The 21,732-nt window shown below is 41.8% G+C and overlaps 1 protein-coding gene across 7 annotated transcripts in view; it reads right to left on the bottom strand.

The window, feature by feature from the left end:
* Nucleotides 1-830: 830 nt before the first annotated feature.
* Vps26a (VPS26 retromer complex component A) overlaps nucleotides 831-21,732 on the bottom strand; it is a 37,021-nt gene continuing 16,119 nt past the window's right edge. For all 7 annotated transcript variants that reach the window (XM_076557167.1, XM_006972725.4, XM_015990465.2 and 4 more), the window contains 7 exons: nucleotides 18,890-18,965; nucleotides 17,667-17,823; nucleotides 16,252-16,416; nucleotides 14,014-14,120; nucleotides 13,073-13,141; nucleotides 4,817-4,959; nucleotides 831-2,431 (listed from right to left, as the gene is read on the bottom strand). In XM_076557167.1, coding sequence (XP_076413282.1) covers nucleotides 2,318-2,431; nucleotides 4,817-4,959; nucleotides 13,073-13,141; nucleotides 14,014-14,120; nucleotides 16,252-16,416; nucleotides 17,667-17,823; nucleotides 18,890-18,965 — 831 coding nt within the window. In that variant the 3' untranslated portion in view covers nucleotides 831-2,317. The remainder of the gene's footprint in view (nucleotides 2,432-4,816; nucleotides 4,960-13,072; nucleotides 13,142-14,013; nucleotides 14,121-16,251; nucleotides 16,417-17,666; nucleotides 17,824-18,889; nucleotides 18,966-21,732) is intronic.

Genomic DNA, 21,732 nt, shown 5'->3' with positions numbered 1-21,732 from the left:
CTTAACACAAGAAACATGTTCAGTGTCTCTTTAACCCTGGGTAGTTTCTTTTTTATGTTAGGTCCCAATACATAGGAAAAAAAATTTTTTTGGAGATAGAGCCTCATATAGCTCTAACTAGCTTGGAATTCCCTATGTAGATCAAGCTGCCCTTGAACTTGTGGTAATCCTCCTGCCTCTGCATCTCAAGTGCTGAGATTACAGGTATGTACCACTACTCCCAGTGAGATTATGATTTTACCATCTAGGTAAAACCTAGGCATGGCCATCTTTTTAGAGCTCTTGAAGTGACCCTGACACTGGAGTAAGATTGAGAACCACTGTGCCACTACATCAGTGGACAAATTTAGCTTGTAGTTTGATGTTTTTATTTACCAGCTTTTGACTAAAATCCCAAAACTGAATTCAGAAAAAAAACTTAGATTATGCACCAGAAAGTCTCAGGTGGAGTGAATCAGCATTTTATGTAAGTTTTAAGCAAACTAGTTAAAACTGAAGCTGGAGAGATGGCTCAGTGGTTAATAGCAAGCACGTGGGTCTGCTCCCAGCACCCACATGGGGGCTCGTAACCACCTGTAACTTCAGCTCCAGGGGGTCTAATGCCCTCCTCTGCCCTGCCTGGACACTGCCCACATCTGGACAGACAGACATGCAGGCGAAACAGCAATACACATAAAAAACAGAATAAACCTTCACAAACCTTAAGCTACGTGCTATTTATAAAAACTCACTGTTGTGACTGTGTCTTCCTGAACCATTGGACAAGCCTGTGTTCAATCTACTAACAATGAGAAGGTTTGAGAATAAAGTCATTTTACTCAGACTACAAGTTTCTGTTTCAAATTATTTATTATATATCATAGTTGCACAACTTGAGGCCGGTTAAATGCAATTGGTTTTCAAAATCTCTGAATATTTCCTAGATTACTACATGCAAGTGACCATGAAAATATTTGGCATTTTGAAAATTTGAAACTCTGAACAGGCACTTACATGAAGGGAAACATGGCCATTCTTAGAACTCCACATGTACAGTAGCTGCTCCAGGACGTACGTGGAACCTTTGGCCAGGGTTGGTTGCTGGCCATTTTATCAAAGTGCCATCATAGTAAAATAGGTTTAAAGAAAGGTAACTTGGGCTGTTCAGTTTCCTCGGAAAGTAAGGTTAACTGACAGAACTTGCTCTGAGGTGTCAAGGAATACTGGTATAAAAACAAACAAAAGAACAATGAACCACGAGTGACCGTAGCTCCCACACAGCAGCCTTTGTCTTGCCCCATAGTCCACCATCAGTGGTCTGTGCTCAGATGACTGCAGCGACTTCTTCAGAGCCACTGAACAAATGAATTTCCTGTTTGTCTGTTTGTTTGTTTGTTTTTAAATAGACTAGGTGACATTTAAGTGAGTTTGAACTCGCCAATGTTCCAGTTAACAAGAAACTGTCCAGATCTGGACACTTACATATGCTTCACAGGTCCTCTGGAGCCCTCTCATCCCCAAATGGATATTTGCACACACATGGCAAAGAGTCCTTAAATTAAAATATATATACACGTTTCAAAGTATTTATGGAAAAATGATACAGGTTTAAGGTGTTCTAAAATGCCATCATGTCAACTCCACACTGCAGACCCTACATGGTGATACAGAAAGTAATAGCAAAAAAGGTTAATGGGGGGAGAGGGCACAACGACACGCCATGTAATCCCTTGGTTGGAAAATTTTAATATATCTCCGAAGACCCCATTAAAACCAGGAGGCCGTGAAATGGTAGATCCAGAAGCATCTACCATGCAACACCAGGTTGGTTTCTGATACACATGTAAAAACAATTCTCAAAAATACTGAGGAGCCGTGTCTTAAAACTTTGCAGGACATAAGGGCTGCTCAGGTTTTCTCATTTTACTTGAACAAAAAAATATTTAATTTTTTGCACATAGCGAATAAGAGGTAATCATTAGCGTGAAAAAAGAGAAAAGGATTTTCAACATTATGCATAAAGAAAACAAAATGACAAATACCAGCCTACTCACATGAAAATCCTTAATGCTTATGCTGATGCATCTGAGTACTGATCAGTGTGCAGTAAAAAGAAAACAAGAAAGGCAGCTTAGGAATCCTCCAGTGTTTCCAAGAAAGCACTTTTTAAAGTTGGTACACACACAGAATCTCTAATCATACTGGAAAATAATGCAGCACTTGAGGATGAGGAAGACTAGCAGACAGAGTTGGACTTTCCCGGCTGTGACCGGCTCTAGCCCACTGAGCGTCACCTCTCGGCTCCAGTTCTTGTTCCTGCTGCTTTTTCCCATTCTGCTTACATCTCGGGCTGTTCCACAGATGCCTGTGATTCCGGAGATTCAAATCGCTGGTGAAAGTTCGTCCTTGGTTTTCTCAGTTTTTCGGGTGCTTTTCTCCACAGGATGATCTCCTAGGGGAATACAAGACAGCAGCAGTGGTGTTCTCTGTTAGGTCTTAGATTTCACCATGAAAAGACTGGCTAACAAGCTGTAAAACAATCTCAGTTCCTCCCGACCAAAGCCTCAGCCGTCCTGACCCCTCTCCCTCTCCCCTCCTGTTCCTCCCACCTGCGCTCACGTTCAGCACCACCAAAAATCTACCCTAGCACATAGTCCTAGTTGTTACTGCTTTAGAGAATCCCCAAATCTGCTGCTGTTCCATTGCTTTCCTCCAAGGTCAAGCCCTCGTCATGGCCTTAGAACACCAAACCTACTTTCTGGGGAGTAGCTTTGGCTGTTCTAACTCATCCTGCGTATCACTGCCATGATATTTTTATGTGCACATTTCACGCTGTGTGCATGCACGTGTATGCCACAGCATACATGTAAAGGCTGAAGGACTTCTGGAGTCATTTTCTTCTTTCACTTGTGAGTTCTGAGGGATGAACTCAGGTCTTCTGGCTGCAAGCATCTTTACCCAGAGAGCCATTCACTGGATCCCATATTATCTGTTTTGTTTTGTTTAATTTTGTGTGCACTGGTGTTTTGCCTGAAAGTATGCCTGTGTGAGGGTGTCAGATCCTCTGAACTGGAGTTACAGACAGTTGTGAGCTGCCATGTGAGTGCTGGGAATTGAACCCGGGTCCTCTGGAAGAGTCATCAGTACTCTTAACCTCTGAACCATCTCTCCAGCCCCCACATTATCTGTTTTATAAACATTGCTTGTATTGCTCGTTGATAGTACCTGGCCCAACATGCGAGGCCCACCTCACATACCTCATGTTAATTTACTACCTCCTTCCTTCCCTAAACGCCTGTCCCAAGCTGAGTTAGTCTCTGCTCTGATGCAGGCCAAGTAAGCTGCCCTACCTCTTCCCAGCACCGCCTTCCACTCCCTATGGTGCTGTCTACATAAATGGTATCCTAACCAGTCAATCCCAAAATCTCTCCTCTTCTAAATTCCTGTTTCAAATCATACCTGGCTGGGCTTTTTGTTTGTTTAGATTTATTGTTTGTATATAGCCTGCATGTATGTATGTGCACCGTGTGCAGACCTGGTACCTAGGAAGGCCCTATGAGCCACAATCTGGGTGCTAGGAACCAAATCTGGGTTCTCTGCAAGACCACCAAGTGCTCTTGACTGATGAGCCATTTCCTCAGCCCCTTCTTTAGTTCTTACGAGGCAAGTTCTTGCTATGGAGCCCAAGCTAGTCTCAAACTCTGATCCTCCTGCCTCAGCCACCATGTGCTAGGATTACAGGAATGAACCACCATGCCCAGCTACACAGAACAATTCCTAATATGGCTATGGAACACTTGACTGACCCACTTATTACTCCACTTCACATTATAGACCATTCTAACTACAACCTTATTCAAGATGCCCCAAAGGCTACTTAATTCTCCAATGATAAGTTTTATGATACACTTAACAAAAAGTATCAGAACTGGGTATTCTAAAAGACATAACAACTACTTACTAAAAAAAAATGACAACCTCAATCTATCAATTACAGACATTAGAAAGAATAATTGGTAGTTGGGCATGGAGACATCTCATACCTATCTATAATCTCAGTAAGAGGTAAGGCAGGAGGATTGGAAATTTGAGGTAAGCCTAGACTACATTGTAAAACTTTTGTCTCAAAAAACTAGAAAACTAAAAAACACTGGAGAGCTGAGGATGTAGTTAAGCCATGGAGTGCCAGCCTAGCATGTATGAGCCTGGGTTCAGTGGACGGGTGGGATGGCACACAATGATGGAGACAGGCTTAGGAAGGTTTCTAGATTTAATAGTAGAAACACAATCAAGACACTCTTAAATGCTGGGCGTGCGGTGCATGCTAAGGTAGAAGGCGTGCCTGGGACAGGGTAAATATAAGACTAGCCTGGGCAACTCAGTAAGACCTCTGTCAAAACCAGAAGGAAAGGAAAGGTGCAGGAGTGGGGAGGAGGGCTTACCCAGCATGCCCAAGGTTCCACCCCAGAACCACCAAACCAAAAGAAAAAGTATGACCTAAAACATGCCTAAATGTATCTGAAAAACTAATCACAGCAATGATAGAATTTCTGTTGGCTTTTAGCCATCTCTGTTCTTTATTTGCCTGATACCATAAACAGTAGGTGGTTTTATTCAGGAGTAAAAAAGTTCTTTAGGAGAACAATGAAAGGACTGACAATGTGGCTCATCTCCAGTCCTGTGGAATGGCTGGAAAGATCTCTTACAACCCCTACTTCTGTACTGAATACTCAGTGTCCCTCACACTCAGTGCCCCACCCCCTTAGCATAGTAAGTAAGCTTCTGAGAAGGAGGTGCTCTCCAGGTGGTGTCAGATCTGCCCAGAACGGAGCCCTACCTGCTGCTTGAAGTACCGTCTGTCTTCCTCATCAACCAGTACGAGGTTCAAAAAGTACCTCACGGAAAACTTCTTGTTCACGTCTCTCATTGTGGGAGTTGGGTCATACCCTGCTAAGAACAGTCTTATCGGAATAGATTCTCCTGAAAGAAAAGCAATTTCCATTTACTTCTCAGGTAATCAAATATAATCACCCAAGACTCAGGACAGAGAGCCACTGCACACCAGTGCTTTGGCCTCCCTGAGAGAGACGCAGACCTGAGATAAGCACTGTCTAGTCTGTCGCAGCTGACACTGGGGGACAGATGACTCCTTGGGGGGCGGTCCTACATGCTTAGTAACACCGCCAGATGCCAACAACAGACAGCACAAAATTCCTCTGGGTAATGTCAAGTGTTTCTCAGGGAGTTGACTTGAGCTCAGAACCACTGCTCTAGAGCAACCTGGGTCAGGCCAAGAATCCTTGGATTGTGGGACTTATCCACTGTTTCAAGCTTCTCATCTGTGAAATGGGCAGTAACAATGACACCCATTTTGTAGGGAAACTGTAAGGACTATGTTGGGAGGTTAAAATACATAGAGAGATTAGAACAGTGCCAGCCAGTAAGTGTGGTTGTATAGAAGTAGTTGCATTTCTGCTTTGAATTTTACCATAATTTCATTAATGCATATAATGTCTATAAATACACACTAGTTCATCTAAAGGGAAAAGTGTACAGAATGCCGACGACCCAGGGGCTAGGAAATAGCTCAACTGGTAAGGTGCTTATTGCACAAGCAGGAAGACTGGAGCTCAGTTCCTAGCACCCATGTCACACGCCAGGCCTCCTGGTGTGCACTTGTAATCCCAGCACCAGGACACCAGAGGCAAGTGGATCCCAGGGCCTCTTAACTTGCAGCAAGCCCCAGATCCCAATCAGAAACTGGTCTCAAAAACCAAGGTGGACAGTACTCCTTAGGGATGACATCCATGGTTGATTCTGGCTTCCACATACTCATGCATGCACACATATGAACATACACAAAAAAGGATGACAGCCTTCATTTAAAAATATTATAGACTGGAGCCAGGCGGTGGTGGCGCACGCCTTTAATCCCAGCACTCGGGAGGCAGAGCCAGGCGGATCTCTGTGAGTTCGAGGCCAGCCTGGTCTGCAGAGTAAGTTCCAGGACAGGCTCCAAAGCTACACAGAGAAACCCTGTCTTGAAAAACCAAAAACAAACAAACAACAAAAGAGAGGGAGAGAGAGAGAGAGAGGAGAGAGAGAGAGAGAGAGAGAGAGAGAGAGAGAGAGAGAGAGAGAGAGAGAGAGAGAGGGAGAGAGAGAAGAGAGCGCTCAGTGGCAGAACACTTGACTAGCATGTTCATAACCCTAGGTTCAATCCTCAACACCGGGAAGATTGTTATTGAGATTCCCGTATTTTCTATTTTCCCCACCCCCTCTTTGTCCCTCTTTTCTCTCTCCTGGCTCCTTTTTGAGAAAAGCAAAGACCAGCCTTGAATTCTCAGTCTTCCAGCCTCTGCCCTTCCAAGTGTGGGGGTTAACATTCATGGAAACACCATGCCCAGCCACACATATTTAGTATGATGTAAATAGTTTAGTTAGCATGCATCAATTATGAACAACGGGTTCATGTTGGCACTTTCCCATATATGATGTGTTGATCATTATCATGTTACTCTTCAGTAACTCTCTTGCAGCCCTCCCAGGGGTGAAGCCCTGGGGCTGATCTACTTCCTCCTCCCAGTTAGTCATTGTGTGGGGGAGGGAGAGAACACACACCAGTGAGTTCCATCAGGCTTCCCAGGAGCACAGGCAAGCATTCCTTAGAGTGCGGACATCTTTCCGGTGACTACACCACCCAGCAGCCATCACCTGCCTGTAGGTCCTGATGAAAGAGCAGGCCCCATGAGCCCCTCCCCAAAGGTACCTTTGCCCAACGAGCCATCTTGTCAGGCCCCCATTATTTCACTTTTGTTTGTAGGTTTCCTGAGGCAGTCTCATAGTAGCCCAAGCTGGCTTTGAATTCACAGTGATCATCCTGCTTCAGCAACCTAAGGGCTAGGATTTCATTTACACAAAATCTATACTTTACATACAAATTTGAGGTTCTGGGATTTTACAAACTAATATTGCATCTAACAAAAGTGCATGTGTGTGGACCTTGGAGTCTGAAAGGCCTGGGTCAAATGCCAACTATACAGTGACTCACTCTATAAGCTGCAGCTAATGTTTTAAGTTCTTTGCACTTTAGTTTCGTCTGAAAATATAAGATATAAATAGTTCAAAGAATAGTAGGAATTTCATGACACCTAAAAACTACAATGTCTTATTTACAATTGGCACTCAACAAACATTATCTCCTTTCTGAAGTAATTCCTCCCAGAGTAAGAAAACCTAAGAACATGATGTCTCAGGTTACTACTGTTAGTATAGAGACCATGGGCAGAAGCAAGTTCGGAGGAAAAGGGTTTGTTTGGCTTACCTATCCCAAGTCACAGTCTACAGAGGAAGCCAAGGCAGGAACCTGGAGGCGGGACTGAAGCAGAAGCCATGGAGGAGTGCTGCTTACTAGCTTGCTCTCCATGGCTTGCTCCACTTTGCTATCTTATAGAACCCAGGACCACCTGCCAAGGGGTGGCGCCACCAGTGTGCTAGGCCTTCCCACATCGATTACTAATCAAGAAAAGACTTTCTAACAGGCCAATCTTACCAAGGCATTTTTGCAATTAAGGTTCTTTCTTCTCAAATAAATGTAGGTTTGTATCAAGTTGACAAAAACTAACCAGAATACTGGTTCCCCTGGCCTACATACTAAAGATTATCAAGTAATGTAAACAGGCTATGGTGGTGCATGCCTGTAACCCTAGCACTCCAGAAGCAGGTGAGCAGTAATCCAAAGTCATCCTTGGCTATAGAGTAATTTGACCAGCTTGACCTTGTCTAAAACAACAACAAAAGACCATAAAATTCAAGACTCCCTGGACAACTTAGTAATAAGACTGTCTCAAAACCAAAAGGACCAGTCAGCTAGATGGCTGAGCAGGGAAAGGCACTTGCTGTATAGCCCAACAGCCTGAATTCCTTCCTGGAACCCATGGGGGAAAGAAGAAAAATCAACCAAATCCTCAAAGTTGTCCTCTGACCTCCACATGTAGCCATGGCACAAGTGTCTGCACTGAAACACACACACACACACACACACACACTCATCTCCCCCAATAGTACAGTGCTTGCCTAGTCTGCATGAGGGTCTTGGGTTTAACCTCTAGCACTGGAAAAAAAAATCATTTAATGTTTTTGTTGTTTTAAATTTTTTTGTGTTTTGTTTTTTGTTTGTTTGAGATAGGATCTTTCTTTTTAGCCCTGACTATCTTGGAACTCTATGTAAACCAGGCTGGCCTCACACTCACAAATGCAGTGGTATTTGTTGCTTGGGCTACAGGGCCCTAGGGAGGTGGTGCTTCCTGCTGTTGTCCAGGACCTCTCACAGGGAGGAGAGAGGGGTCACCTGGTCCCTTCTCCCTGCTGCCTGCGAGGTAGATTCACTCCTGGTCAGATCAGAGGACGACTTCAGCTGTCTACTCTGTTCTGTATTCATGAGTGCATTTCTTCAATTTATATCTTAATAAATCCCTATTACCCATTAAATAGACTCATGTGGACTGATCTTAACAAGTGGTACCCAACGTAGGAGATACCATTGCCCCCTAAATAGCAGGAAGAAATTCTAAGAAAACTGCTGCGGGCCGCAGGAATATCATAAGAACTCAGCTGGTTATGGCAAAGTCACTACCCGGAGGAATCAGGGAATTCCTCCAGAGGAAGCCAAATCCCAAGGAGTTTTTGGTGTTACTTGGCTTGTTATATATCAGCTGTATTCTGTTATGAAAATCATGTGTTCCTTCATAGTTTTCCCAATTGATTTTTCCCTAAGAAGGGCTAACAATGTGGACTGATCATTCTCTGGACATACACATTCCAGGCATTTGGAGAACAGCCTCAGGAAAGGCTTTCTCTGGAATCAGATATCTCCCCTAGCCACTTTCAAGGACTAAAGGAGACATCACCCAGGTGGTCACCCAATTTCTGAGGATTAACAGTGATAACAACCCACAGGTGAGTCTCCTGACTTAAGGTAAATTCCACAAGGGGACACCGCCTAGGTCAGGTAGACATTAAGTAATAGCTTTACACAATTTAGCTCAGACCCCTCCTTTCTTACAGCCTTACTAACTTTATAGACCTCTAACTACTTACCTAACCACTTCTAGGAATATTTAGATAAACTTCTGTGCTAACAGCTATGCTCAGCCAGAACTCCCAGTTCAAGCCCCCCTGTAATTATCATTATTGGTAGCATCCGGCCAGGTCCATCACCGGATGGAGGAAAGTACCTTATCAGAGATACCTCTGTACTCTCTAAGAACAGACTTAAGCATCCAGGCTACCTGTTTGAGAAGGCCTGGCGGATGTGCCAATTAAGCCTTACTTCCTCTTTTCCCAAACCTTACCACCAGTTCCAGATCCAGACCTCCCTTTAACTATCACCAGAGGCATCTAGCTGTACACAGGTTGCCTAGCGACTGAGCACCCTGCAGAAAAATGGCAGATAGCTTGGACAGACAGGAGCTACAGGAAAAAAGAAGACAGTTTTATTTCTCCCAATGACCTAGCAACTTATAGATTCTTAACACTTTCTACCAACCACGTTTAAGATTATAGTTGAGCACATAAGAACCCTCTTCTTAGATATTACCTGAATTTAGCCTTTAGTTAATTCATTTCCCCATTGGTCACTTCCCTTTGGGGTTGCAAGTGATAATTAACAGTTATTGCTTCTCTATGTGATTCTTATCACCCCTCCATTTGACCCTGGAAGCCTGGTTTTGCACTGCTAAGGGAATACTGCTTGTAAGTGTATATATACCAGGACTCCCAGGGCACGAGAGGACAGAGAAGAGAGAAGAGAATGGAAGTACTAGATGGGTAAGAACTTGAGAGGAACGAACTGAGATGGGGAAGAACTAGATTGAAGGGCTAAAAGAGAGGACTAGAGGAACGAGATGGAAGATGAGGAAGAGCCAGATGGGGAAGAACAAGATGAGGAAGAGCCAGATGAGAGAGAAGGAGACGGGAGAGGAGCTGATAGGGGAAAGAACTAGATAGATGAGAACCTAGAAGGGACAGAACTAGATGAAGGAATTAAGATAGAACATAGAGGGGATCGAAGACAAGTGTAGAGAGAAATCAGGCTAAAGATGACCTAAATATGAGAGCAGAATATAAGCTTATAACTGTCACAGAATAATAAAGTATATGGACTAAGGAGTTTCGTGTACATAGATTCACTTCATTTCATCAAAGATTAATTATCAGCTGGTTGATAGATCCTTCCGCGGACCCTGGAAAGGAGACTATTAGGGGCTGGACCCCAATAGTCCCCAACAGAAAACAACATCCCTCTCCCAAAGGTTTCATTTTTCTCAGGGTTATGGATGTATAGTTATAGGGTTGGGGGTGGAACAATAAAATTTAGACTCAATATTCTCCTTTAGAAAAGAAAAGGGGGAATGGATAGGTATAGTACATTAAGGTAGATTGCTGTATTTACTAGTAAACTGATTTAGAAAATGATCAGTCTTGGATAATTTGCACTGATATGGATTCTTGTATATTTGATACAAATGTAAACTACTCTTATATTATATTAAGATAATTCATATATTGATACAAATACAAAACTATATTTGTTGTATTATATATATATATATTCTTACTCCTGTTTGAAATATTTTGTATATTGATACAAATGTAATATTATATTTATCATACTGTATGTATGTTCTACCTCTGTTTAGGATACTTTGTATATTGATACATATTAAGGGTATTGTTGTCATACTGCACTATACATTTCTACCTCTGTTTAAGATATTTTGTGTAATTGTCACAATTTTGAGGTCATTGTCCTTATACAGTACATCTGTTGACAGACTGTTTGCCTTGTTTGCATAAAGCCTTAGTCCTTAGGTTATTTAGGTAGAAAAGACTTACAGAGCTAGTCACCCATGATTGTCATTTCAACAGTTATGTCAGTTACGTTCTCCAGGTTTACAGAAACATACGTCAGATGGATAGGTAATCTTCAAACACTTCACAGACCTAGAGAATATGCATTTACATGTTTTGATAGCTAAGAATTCCGTTGATGTGAGACATGATTGCTATTGACAGCACCGATCTGATCCCAAGAGAACGTTGGGCTTCTGAGACATTTCCACATGGAAGTTTGTCTTCTTCTTGGCACAAAATGGCCTGCTGGGCAAAGAACTGCCCTTGCTTCAACTGTTGACAGTATGAATGCTGTCCTTTCTGGATAATCAGGACACAAGGAAAAGCGACTACTGAACTCTGCCAAGACAGGGTAAGATGGTCTTTCAAAAGTCCTGCTTCTGAAAATGGTCTGTCAGATATTCTAGGCCTGTAGTAAATTGGATGCTCCGACAATGCTGAGAAACTCTAGGTGACTATCCAGGCTGCCAGCTGTCTCCGTCTATTCTCGTAAGAATTTCGGAAATTGTCTGCTTGCATTTTCTGTTTTCTCAGGTATTATTATGTTCCTTCTCAGGTCTTTGATGGAGTTGAAGACTAGATAGTTACAGTTACAATCTCCCTGCATCTTAGCTAGAACATATTAGTACTAGAGTTAGGGTCTTCAAGATAGAACAGCTATTGGAGTAATCTTGGTAATTTGCCATTTACCTATGTTCTGGACATTTAGCATGTCTTTCTTGTTTGATGTTATTCTTGTTGGTTGTAGTTCCATTTTTGTTTATGTTATTACCCTTTGTTTTTCCTGGACAATACTTGATAATCATTCTTATCATATATAGTTTGCATTAAGTTTAGAGCCTTCTTATTTAGACAGAAAGGGGAAATGCAGTGGTATTTGCTCCGCCTAAAACCTTGGGCTATAGGGCCCGTAGGAGGTTGGTTGTACGTGACCTCATATATATATATATATATATGTGCATACACACACACACACACACACACACACACACACACACACACACACACACACACACATATATATATGATAGATGACTTGGTGGTTGAGAACACTGACTGATGTTCCAGAGGAACCAGGTTTAATTCCCAGGTCATCCAGAGTGTGATCATACCAGGATAAAAAATAAACAAACAAACAAACAAAAGGGAGAAGGCAGCAGGGAGAAGGGACCACATGACCCCTCTCTCCTCCTTTAAGAGGTCACATACAACAGCAGGAAGCACCACCTTCAAGCCCTATAGCCCAAGGTCATGGGTGGAACAAATACCACTACACACCAAGATCCATCAGCTGCTGTCTCTGGGATTAAAGGTGTGTGCTACTATGTCCAGCCATTATGCATTTTAAGAATTCATACTTTCACAATGAATGAAGAGTAAAGTTCAACTGCTATGAACACTGCCATCCACACACATAAAAGAAGTACTAAAGGCTTCAAGAAGGCTGAGTAAATCAAGGCACTTGCCACCAAGCCTGAGGACATAGTAGAAGCAGAGAACCATCTCCTACAAGTTGTCCTATGACATCCACATGCATGCCACTGCAAACACACAACCCTCCCCACACACAAATAATGTACAAAAAGATTTTCAGGGGCTGGAGAGAGAGCTCAGCAGTTTAAGAGCACTGGCTGCTCTTCGAGAGGACCAGGTTTGTTTCCCAGCACCCACTCAGCAGCTCCCAACAGTCTGTAATTACAGCTCCAGGGGATCCAATGCCCTATTCTGGCCTCCACAGGTACAAGGCATGCACACGGTGCCCACATACATGCAGACAAAACATCAATATATACATAAAAAAATAAACTTTAAAAAATGTTTTGAGCCAGGCGGTGGTGGCGCACGCCTTTAATCCCAGCACTTGGGAGGTAGAGGCAGGCGGATCTCTGTGAGTTCGAGGCCAGCCTGGTCTCAAAAACGAGTTCCAGGAAAGGCGCAAAGCTACACAGAGAAACCCTGTCTCAAAAAACAAAACAAAACAAAAAAAATGTTTTGAAGTAAATGAATCCACGTGCAGTGGTGCACACCTATAACCCTGGCACTTGGGAGGCAGAAGCAAGAGGATCACCACCAGTTAGTTAAGGCCAGCCTGGTCTACAGAGAAAGTTATAGGACCAGCAGAGATGTGCAGTAGGACTTACATCAAATAGAAAATAACAGAGGAGCGAAACTGATTTACCTTTTACTGGCGCACCATCCATGATTTCATATTTAGCGATTGTTTCTGTTTCTGTTGTGGTGCTGGGTCCTAGTAGAACAGTGGAAACGACACTGATTTGAATATTCTCCGTCCTGTTTCAGCTAATTACTGCCATTCTTTTCCAAGTTCTATTCTGTTCTTAAACTTATCAATGGCACGCTTCAGTCTCCCCACAGGTACATGCAGTTCAGAGTCAGCCTCACAGAGAGAGCTCCTGCAATCCTTTCTGCTCTATGCTCAAAGAGAAGGCAGTGACACACCTCACAGCTTACATTGCAGCAAGGTTTTCTCTCAAATCTCCAACTACCTGCCCATAGAGTTCATTTTAACATAGAGAAAAACATCAAGCCGAATACTTAAGTGACATGCATACAAAACTTCGGGATTAACTCGAGGACATTTTAACTCAGATATCTAAAAAATGAGGTCAATTGTAAGTTTAAAAAAACACAAATGAAACTATTAAAGAGCTAAGGGTGTGGTTTAGCAGTACAGGTTTTCCAGGTGAGTTGCTGTTTGTTTGTTTGGAACCAGAGTCTGGCTATATAGCCCAGCCTGGCTTCCTTTTCAACCTCTGTAGTCTCAGCACTTGGAAACTGAGGCAAGAAAAGCTAGAGGCCAGCAACACCCTGTCTTTAAAAGAAAAAAGAATCAGATATTTATAAGTACCATTACAAAATTATTTTCCTAACTAAGCTGGTCTCAACACCTGGGTTCAAGTGATGCTCTGGCCTTAGTCTACAGGGCCTTGCACTATATTCGGCTCAAGAACTGTTTTTTAAAAGCATGAATTACAGCAAAATACCAAAATGCAAAGTCAATATCCAATGTGGATTTCAAATTGTGTTAATATCCAAAGCTTCTAAATTTTCAACTAACAAGGAATTTTAATTTCAATTAAAATATTTTCTTCAACTTACCAATTCCTGTGATCTCCTTCTTGATCAGTTGTAACTCCATGTGTTGTATTTTTATTCTTACTAGTAAGAAGTAAATTTTTCCAACAATCACATCCTTTAAATGATACCTATTTGGAAAGAATATGTATAACATACTATCAGTTTTAAAAAAAAAGTGAGACAAGTCAAAAAAGGTAATAGATTACCTCAAGGAAAATAACTATCTCAAAATACCATTGCAACTATTCATATTCTTTAATGTCCTAATGTATTAATCAGTTCATTATGCAAATATGAAATTAAACTTTTACTTGGTGGTCAAATATACCTGAGGGACTAATTAGCACAATTAATTGCCTCTCTTTAAAAGTTAGTTTTCATAGCTGGGCATGGTGGCATATCCTTTTAATCTCAGCATTCAGGAGGCAGAGGCAAGTGGACCTTTGTGAGTTTGAGGCCAGCCTGGTCTACAAAGTGAGTTCCAGGACAGCCAGGACTATACATAGAAACCCTATCTCAAAAAGCCTGGCCCCAAAAAGTTAGTTTTCAGGGCACTCAAGCGCGTAACTAAATAGAAAGTTAGAATCTTATATGCTTGATGTTTACTTAACAATATATTAGTATGTTTTCAACACTAAAGTCCTTATCAGAACTTAGTAGTATTAGCGTGAAAAGGGTGGAACAGAACAGCTACCCCACCATCTGGCCAAAGAGACCCAGGGGCTACCCTCAGGGGTTAAGTTTGCTGCACTGTATTAATAAATAGGCCATGAAATCATGAAGTAATAAACTTGAGAATCCCTACAATACTCGAGGAGTTTCTGCTTCCTCCCAGAACTAGGTATCAACGTAACGCATGCATGATTAACACAGAAATCTGAAGGAACCCTTCAGTGACGGCTTTTTAGGTTCCAAACTGCCTGATAATTTTATGGACAGTTCCAAAGGCATGTATGACAGTGTCAGTGATGTAAACTTGGGAGTGACAGGCAGATCTCTGAGTTTGAGGCCAGCTTGGTCTACAGAGTGAGTTCCAGGACATCCAGAGCTACACAGAAAAACCCTTTCTTGAAAAGCAAAACAAACAAAAAACCCTCATACAATATACTGAAGAATATCTTTGTTTGGATACTGATTTGAACAAACCATGTGAAAAATATGTTTAGAACACAGCAGGAAGCTGGTCATGGTGGCACACGCCTTTGATCCCACCACTTGGGAAGCAGAGGCAGGAGGATCTCTATGAGTTCGAGGCCAGTCTGGTCTACAGAATGAGTTGGGGGGGGGGGAGAAGAAGGAGGAGGAGGGAGGGAGGGAGGGAGGGAGGGAGGGACAAAGAGAAAAAAGATAAATAGCAATATATGAATGCTAACAGATACATGATATTAAGGAGTTATTAATCTTTTAGATATAATGGCATAGAGATTTTTTTACATCATATAATTTTACGAATGTCTGCAATTTGATTCAATATAATGGGAAGTGCAGAACTTTGTATGGATAAAACCTATCAGACCATGTATTAGTAACTATTGTGACACTGAGTACGGTGGGTACATGCCTAAAACCCCAGCTGAGACAGTAGCACCATGAGTTTGAGGTCAGCCTGGACTATATAGCAAACTTTTATCTCAAAAATACAAATTAAAAACAAACTATTGGAGGGGACAATACCTATGTGAAGATTTCTTCTATTGATCACTATATTATTCATGTGCCTTGGTATCTTCACATCTTCCATAATACAATTTTCAAAGGCATTATACAATACCAGAAGTACTCCAAAAAGGAGTACTTTTCCCAGCACTCCAAAAAAAAAAAAAAAAAAAGACAGCTGCTGGATCTCTATGAGTTCAAAGTCAGCCTAGTCTACATAGTGAGTTCCAGGCCAGCCAGGATTACATAGTTCGGACCCTTTCTCAAACCACCACCACCACCAACAACAACAACAACAACAACCGCAACAAGAAAAGGCATTATACAATAAACAAAATGAGACCTCTGTCTGAAAGTACAACATAAAGGGCATGTATGCCACCCCTTTTTACCTCTAGGAAGACATACAAGAAGACATGAACAGTGGGTTAGTGGTGAAGATGAAATCATGGGATCCCCCCTTTCACGTGTACATAAGTTTCCAACGATGCACATGCACTGTTTAAGCAGTCAGAGAACAAGTCCGCGGTCTCCACTGCTCAACACTGTCTCTGTCACAGAGTCTCACCACAGGGACGCAGCAGGGACCACTCGGGTACTTACTTGGACTTATTATACTCGAACTCTATGTGCAGACAATCTTCAATGCCCACTTCCATTTTAATGGAGTTGTTGACATCAGGATAGGTAGCAAGCTGGTGAACAATAAGATCGTACTCTTTCACTAAGTCCGTCAGCCTTCTCACAATCGTCACCTTAAGAAAATACCTACAAAGTTAATGAAAGATGAAGTCAACCACCTATGTCCAATTCCGGTGCTTCAGTAAGCAAATGTCAACCAATCCAGCTTTCTTCTTGATGGGACTAAGTGTCAACTTCTCCATTTGTTTACTCAGAAAGGACTCTAATTTGGGGGTGCTTTGTTTGGTACGAGGGAGTAGATTCAAGGCCCTGCAGGCTAAGCATGTACTCTACCTATGCTACACTTTTGGCTTTGCCAACATGAGAAAATACAAAATTCCACTTTACAAATAACTTCTTCTGAAATGGCCGCAGAGGAGCATCCTCAGCCGGTTTAAAAAGCCCCTCCTATCACTGTTTGGGTTCTGCTGTTTCTTCAACTCTAGTCAAGGCACCCGTGTCAGCTTCTGTCTTCTGTGCGGTCAAACCCAACCCCAAGTGAACAGCAACAGAGGGCTCTTGACCTGCTTCATTACCACTCAAATATTTCAATCCTCTTGGAGGCCGCCTGGGCCTCCCGAATGGAGACTTACAGGAAAGAACACCAGATTGAGAATTCAGAAAATGGGATTTGGGGGTCAGTGAGGTGGCTCAGCAGGTACAAGAATTTGCTGCCAAGCCTGAAACCTTAGCTCAACTCCTGGGGCCCATGTGGTGGAAAGAGAACCAACTGGACATTGGCCTCTGACCTCTGTATGCGCACAGTGGCATGCAGGTGCCCACCCACAGAATAAAAAGACAAAGGGTAAAGAAAACTGGACCCTACTTCAGTTCTGCCCTGTGCACTCAGCCCCTGGATTAGCTCTTCCTCTTCTTCTTTTTTTTTTTTTTGGTGTGTGTGTGTGTGTTTGGAGACAGAGTTTCTCTGTGTAACTGCCTTGGCTATCCTGGAATTCCACCTGTAGACCAGGCTGGCCTCAAACTCACAGAGATCCACCTGCTTCTGCTGGGATTAAAGGTGTGCGCCACCCAGCCGGGTTATCTCTTCTTAACTATTCATATGCTGAATGAGGTTCATCAGGAAACTAAAGATCTGAACTAATACTGATAATTAATACAAAGTAAAACTGAAACATCTCTGAATCCATTATGGTAATAGCCATGATTACTTTAAATCATTATCAGTCAGTCAGGTGAACCAAAGTATGTAACAGAATATTTTAAATCTTAAGTCTTCCACTCCAGAACAGTAATTACAAGTTTATATAAAGACATCGGCAGTAGCAGCATGGTTTTCCAGTTTTGATTCTGTTATAATTTCTAATACACATCCATACCTCAGGCGGACATTGGCACCGATGTATGACTCATATGGCTTTTCAACTTGCATAAATTCAAAATCATAACTTCTGCTCTGAGTCAGTTCTCCGGGTAAGGCTAGTTCTTTCACTAGGTTTACAAATTCATGAGTATTACTCTTGTCATTGAAAAGTTCTAAGAAATTTAAAACAGCAAAAAGACCAATTATATTTATTATCCAAGTCAATAAAACCCAAGCTTCTATCGCTTAAACAAATAAAAAAAATTTTTAACCAAGAGAAATTAGCTAACTATGCTTCTATTTTAATATCTAGAGCTATAATCTGGATTTTATTCCCTCATTTCATCCACTTGGGCATAAATAAACTCCAGTCTGGCACAAAGACAACTTCTGATAGAAAAGTCTCATTCCTTTCACATAGTTGTACTTCCTAATACGAAGCTGACACTCCCCAGTAGTCATCTGAGCAATCCTCCCTTTAAGAACAATTCTGTTTTATTAGACAAATATATTACTTTGATAAAACTGCCATGCACAAAAGAATAACACCAACTCCCAGTTAATTTCTATAACTTGCTCCTGAGTACAGCATTATCCATAATAGATATATAAATATCCACCATCCCAGCTTTGGTACTTTAAAAAAGTACAATAACAATGAGCTAGATTTTAAACCTAGCTATGGAGAGTCTTAGTAAGCCATGCTTCCTTTCCTGACTCTCCAACTCCAAAAGAGGGATGTGTAGTTTTGCTTTCTGCGAACTCGAGTGTCTCCAAAGCACCCACATGGAAATGTACACACTCTGATCTAAGTGAAGAGGAAATTACTCCTTTCCTTTTTATGTGGGATTTTCTGTTCAGAGGAATCTGGCTCCAGGTAGACACGAGCTCAGGAGACCAAGGACATGGCAGTTAAAAGGAAAGACCGAGGTGAAGGTGGTGGCTGTGAGTAAGGCTGATGAAAACGGAAGGCAGATGGGAGACAATGGGATTATGTTTCAAGGCTGGTACTTTACATAACCCCTTCAATTTTTAATAGCAGAGTCTAAGAACGAAGGCAGAATGAGTCACATATCATTAAATACAACTGAGACGCATGATTACAATACTAGGTCCTCTTTTATTACATATAATCAGTTTCTTCTTTTCATAAAGCTAAGCTCTAATTCAATTATTTAACTACTAAATCCAACCCTTTTCAGTCATCAAAGGAAAAAAGAATACTATTTTAAAACTCACCAATTTGACCTACAAATTCAATTCTAATTCCTTGATGTTCTAGCCTCTTTCCAGGCTGCTTAAAGGCTAGGTTTACCTGCCAAAACATGAAATTGTCAGAGATGTTAACAGTCCTTTGAGTGAGCCTAAAAGATTCCTTTTAGATGACTATAATCTGGAAGTAATTGAGGCATTCATTCAAGAGGGGTGAAAGGCAGTGACCCCCACAGCACCAGGGAGAGCAACTCATAGGTAGTCCCTGAGGAACCCATTACTTGCACAAATAAACCATCTACTTTATTAAGGAGTCCCTCATAGTATAGAAATATAAAAAGACTCAAAGATAAAGGAAATCTCCACCTACCCATATGTCTGGTCAGATAATAAAACAATTCTAGAACTAAAATAATTTTAATGTGAAATAATCACTAATTCCAAGAATTAACCTAAAAACTTTCTGTTTTTTATAACCACGAGCAATATACTTGCTATGACTTCTAGCCTTAAAAACAATGCTCACTAAACCAGACACAGTGGCTCATATCTGTAATCATGGAAGGCTGAGATAGGATGATCATGAGTTCAAAGCCAGCCAGGTCTACATACTGAGTTTGAGACCAGTTTAAGACCCAGCCTAAAAAAAAAAAAAAAAAAAAAAAAAAGTTAAAAGAACACTTTTTACCCTAACTCTATAACTCATGCTAAAATGTAGACTGTCTTAAGATAGAAATTAATTTTAGGTATGGTTTATCTTGCATGAACCCATTTATTCATATTTCAGTGCTAAGAATTGAACCCAGGGCCTTGTTCACGCTAACCAAGTGTTCTTCCACTGAGCTCACTCTCCAGCCCTGTCTTACTTTTGAATTGCATTATCTCAAAATCCTTAGATTGATGTATCTGCCAAGTGGAAATACTAAACTTACACATTTTTGTTTATTTTTCAGACAGGGTATCTAACTCAGACTGGCCTCCAACTTTCTATACAGCTGAGGGTGACTGTGAACTTATGACTCTCCTGCCTCTACCTGCCCAGTATTGGGATTCCAGGCATGTGCTGTCATGTCCCCATTATATGGGGCTCTGGACTGACGCTCCCAAGGTTTCGTGCATGTGAGCACTCTGCCAACTGAGCTACACACGTCCTCCACCCCTCAGACTTAGAAATCTCATCTGAACAAAAGTGGGTTTGCAACCTATCAACTGGAGAGCTTTCAACCTTTTCTGTGTCAAGAAAACATGCCAGTCAGGCAGTGGTGGCCCAGGCCTTTGATCCCAGCACTAGGGAGGCAGAGGTCGGTAGATCACTGTGAGTTAGAGGCCAGCCTGGGCTACAGAGCAAGTTCTAGGACAGCCATGGCTCCACAGAGAAACCTTGTCTCGAAAAGGAGAAAAAAAAAACAAAAAACAAAAAAAAAAACATGGGATTAATAGATTAGATGCAAAATTGTTTCTTCCTCCCTACACTGAACTTCTGGAAGTCATCTGAACTGGATTCTTGACATAAGTCTAACAGGAGAGAGACGCAGAAGAGAGGAGGAGACTAGCTGCTGACTGCAGGACTTTGTCACTACCACAATGGTAGCACTAGTTGGATTTGGGGCAGCAGCAGGGAATTCTGGGAAGAGTCACTTACAGTGGTACAAGCGCCTGTGGCTTCAATAAATCTGAGAGAAGTATGGCGGCGGTAGCCTAGCTGGCCACCACCACAGCCCACATCTGCTCTGTTCAGGCATTTACCTCACTGGAGTGTGTGGAGATTAGATGCTCCAACAAACCCACACCAACTCAAACTCTAAATCCTCCTGCCTCCGCCCTCTGACTTACAAGTATAAACCAAGACCAGACTCCTTTGTAGTTCTCAAGCTCTGCTTTGGTTTTTATAATAGGCCATGAATCCTGTCAAAAGTCAGAAAACTTAATTTCTCACTTTTCCTTAATAACTTACATTCACTCTGGGGGAAACAAGTCAGGAAAACGTTTAAGACAGACAAGCACTTAAATGAGCTTCACATGTACCAAGAATGTTAGGTCATGGCATGATGGTAGCAACACCTGTCTTCAACCCCAGAACTCGAGAAGCTGAGATAAAAGGATCAAGAATTCAAGCTCATCCTGGATTACATAACAAGTTCTAGGTCATCCTAGGCTACAAATACAGACTCTGTCCCAAAAATAAGTAAATTCGTTTTTTTTTTTTTTAAAAGTACGCCGGGCAGTGGTGGCGCACGCCTTTAATCCCAGCACTCGGGATGCAGAGGCAGGTGGATGTCTATGAGTTTGAGGCCAGCCTGGGCTACAGAGTAAGTTCCGGGAAAAGCGCAAAGCTACACAGAGAAACCCTGTCTTGAAAAACCAAAAAACAAACAAACAAACAAAAATCAGAAAAAAAAAAAAAAAAAAAAAAAGTACGTTTGAGAGTCTGGGGTGGATTTAAACTAACTTACAACTAAAGTTTTCAAGAACACAGGTCAATAATGTCCCTTAATTTTGTTTTGTCTGATACTTTACTAGGATTATACATTTTTAGCAAGAACACTACAAAAATGAAGTTGTGTTTTTCTCAGTGTATCCATATTAGGAAGCATATAATGTCTGCTTTTGTTTGTTTGAGAAAAGTTTCATGAAGCCCAGACTGGTCTTGAACATCCTATATATCCAAGGACAACTTCTCCTCCGACTCTCAGATGTTGGCATCACAAAACAGGGCTGCCCTCCCTAGCTACATTATGTCACTTTGTTTCAACACAGGTGCTGCTAATTCCAATCCCTCAGTTAATGCCATTTGTCCAGTTTCTCCAATTTAAAGTTGATATTTCCCCTTTATTACTAATAAGGATTTTGTATAAAAATGGGTGAGGCTA

Source organism: Peromyscus maniculatus, chromosome 21 (assembly GCF_049852395.1).
Source record: "Peromyscus maniculatus bairdii isolate BWxNUB_F1_BW_parent chromosome 21, HU_Pman_BW_mat_3.1, whole genome shotgun sequence".
NCBI classification, from domain to species: Eukaryota; Metazoa; Chordata; class Mammalia; order Rodentia; family Cricetidae; genus Peromyscus; species Peromyscus maniculatus.
The sequence above is the reverse complement of the archived record's forward strand: the minus strand, read 5'-3'. Positions and strand labels throughout refer to the sequence as shown.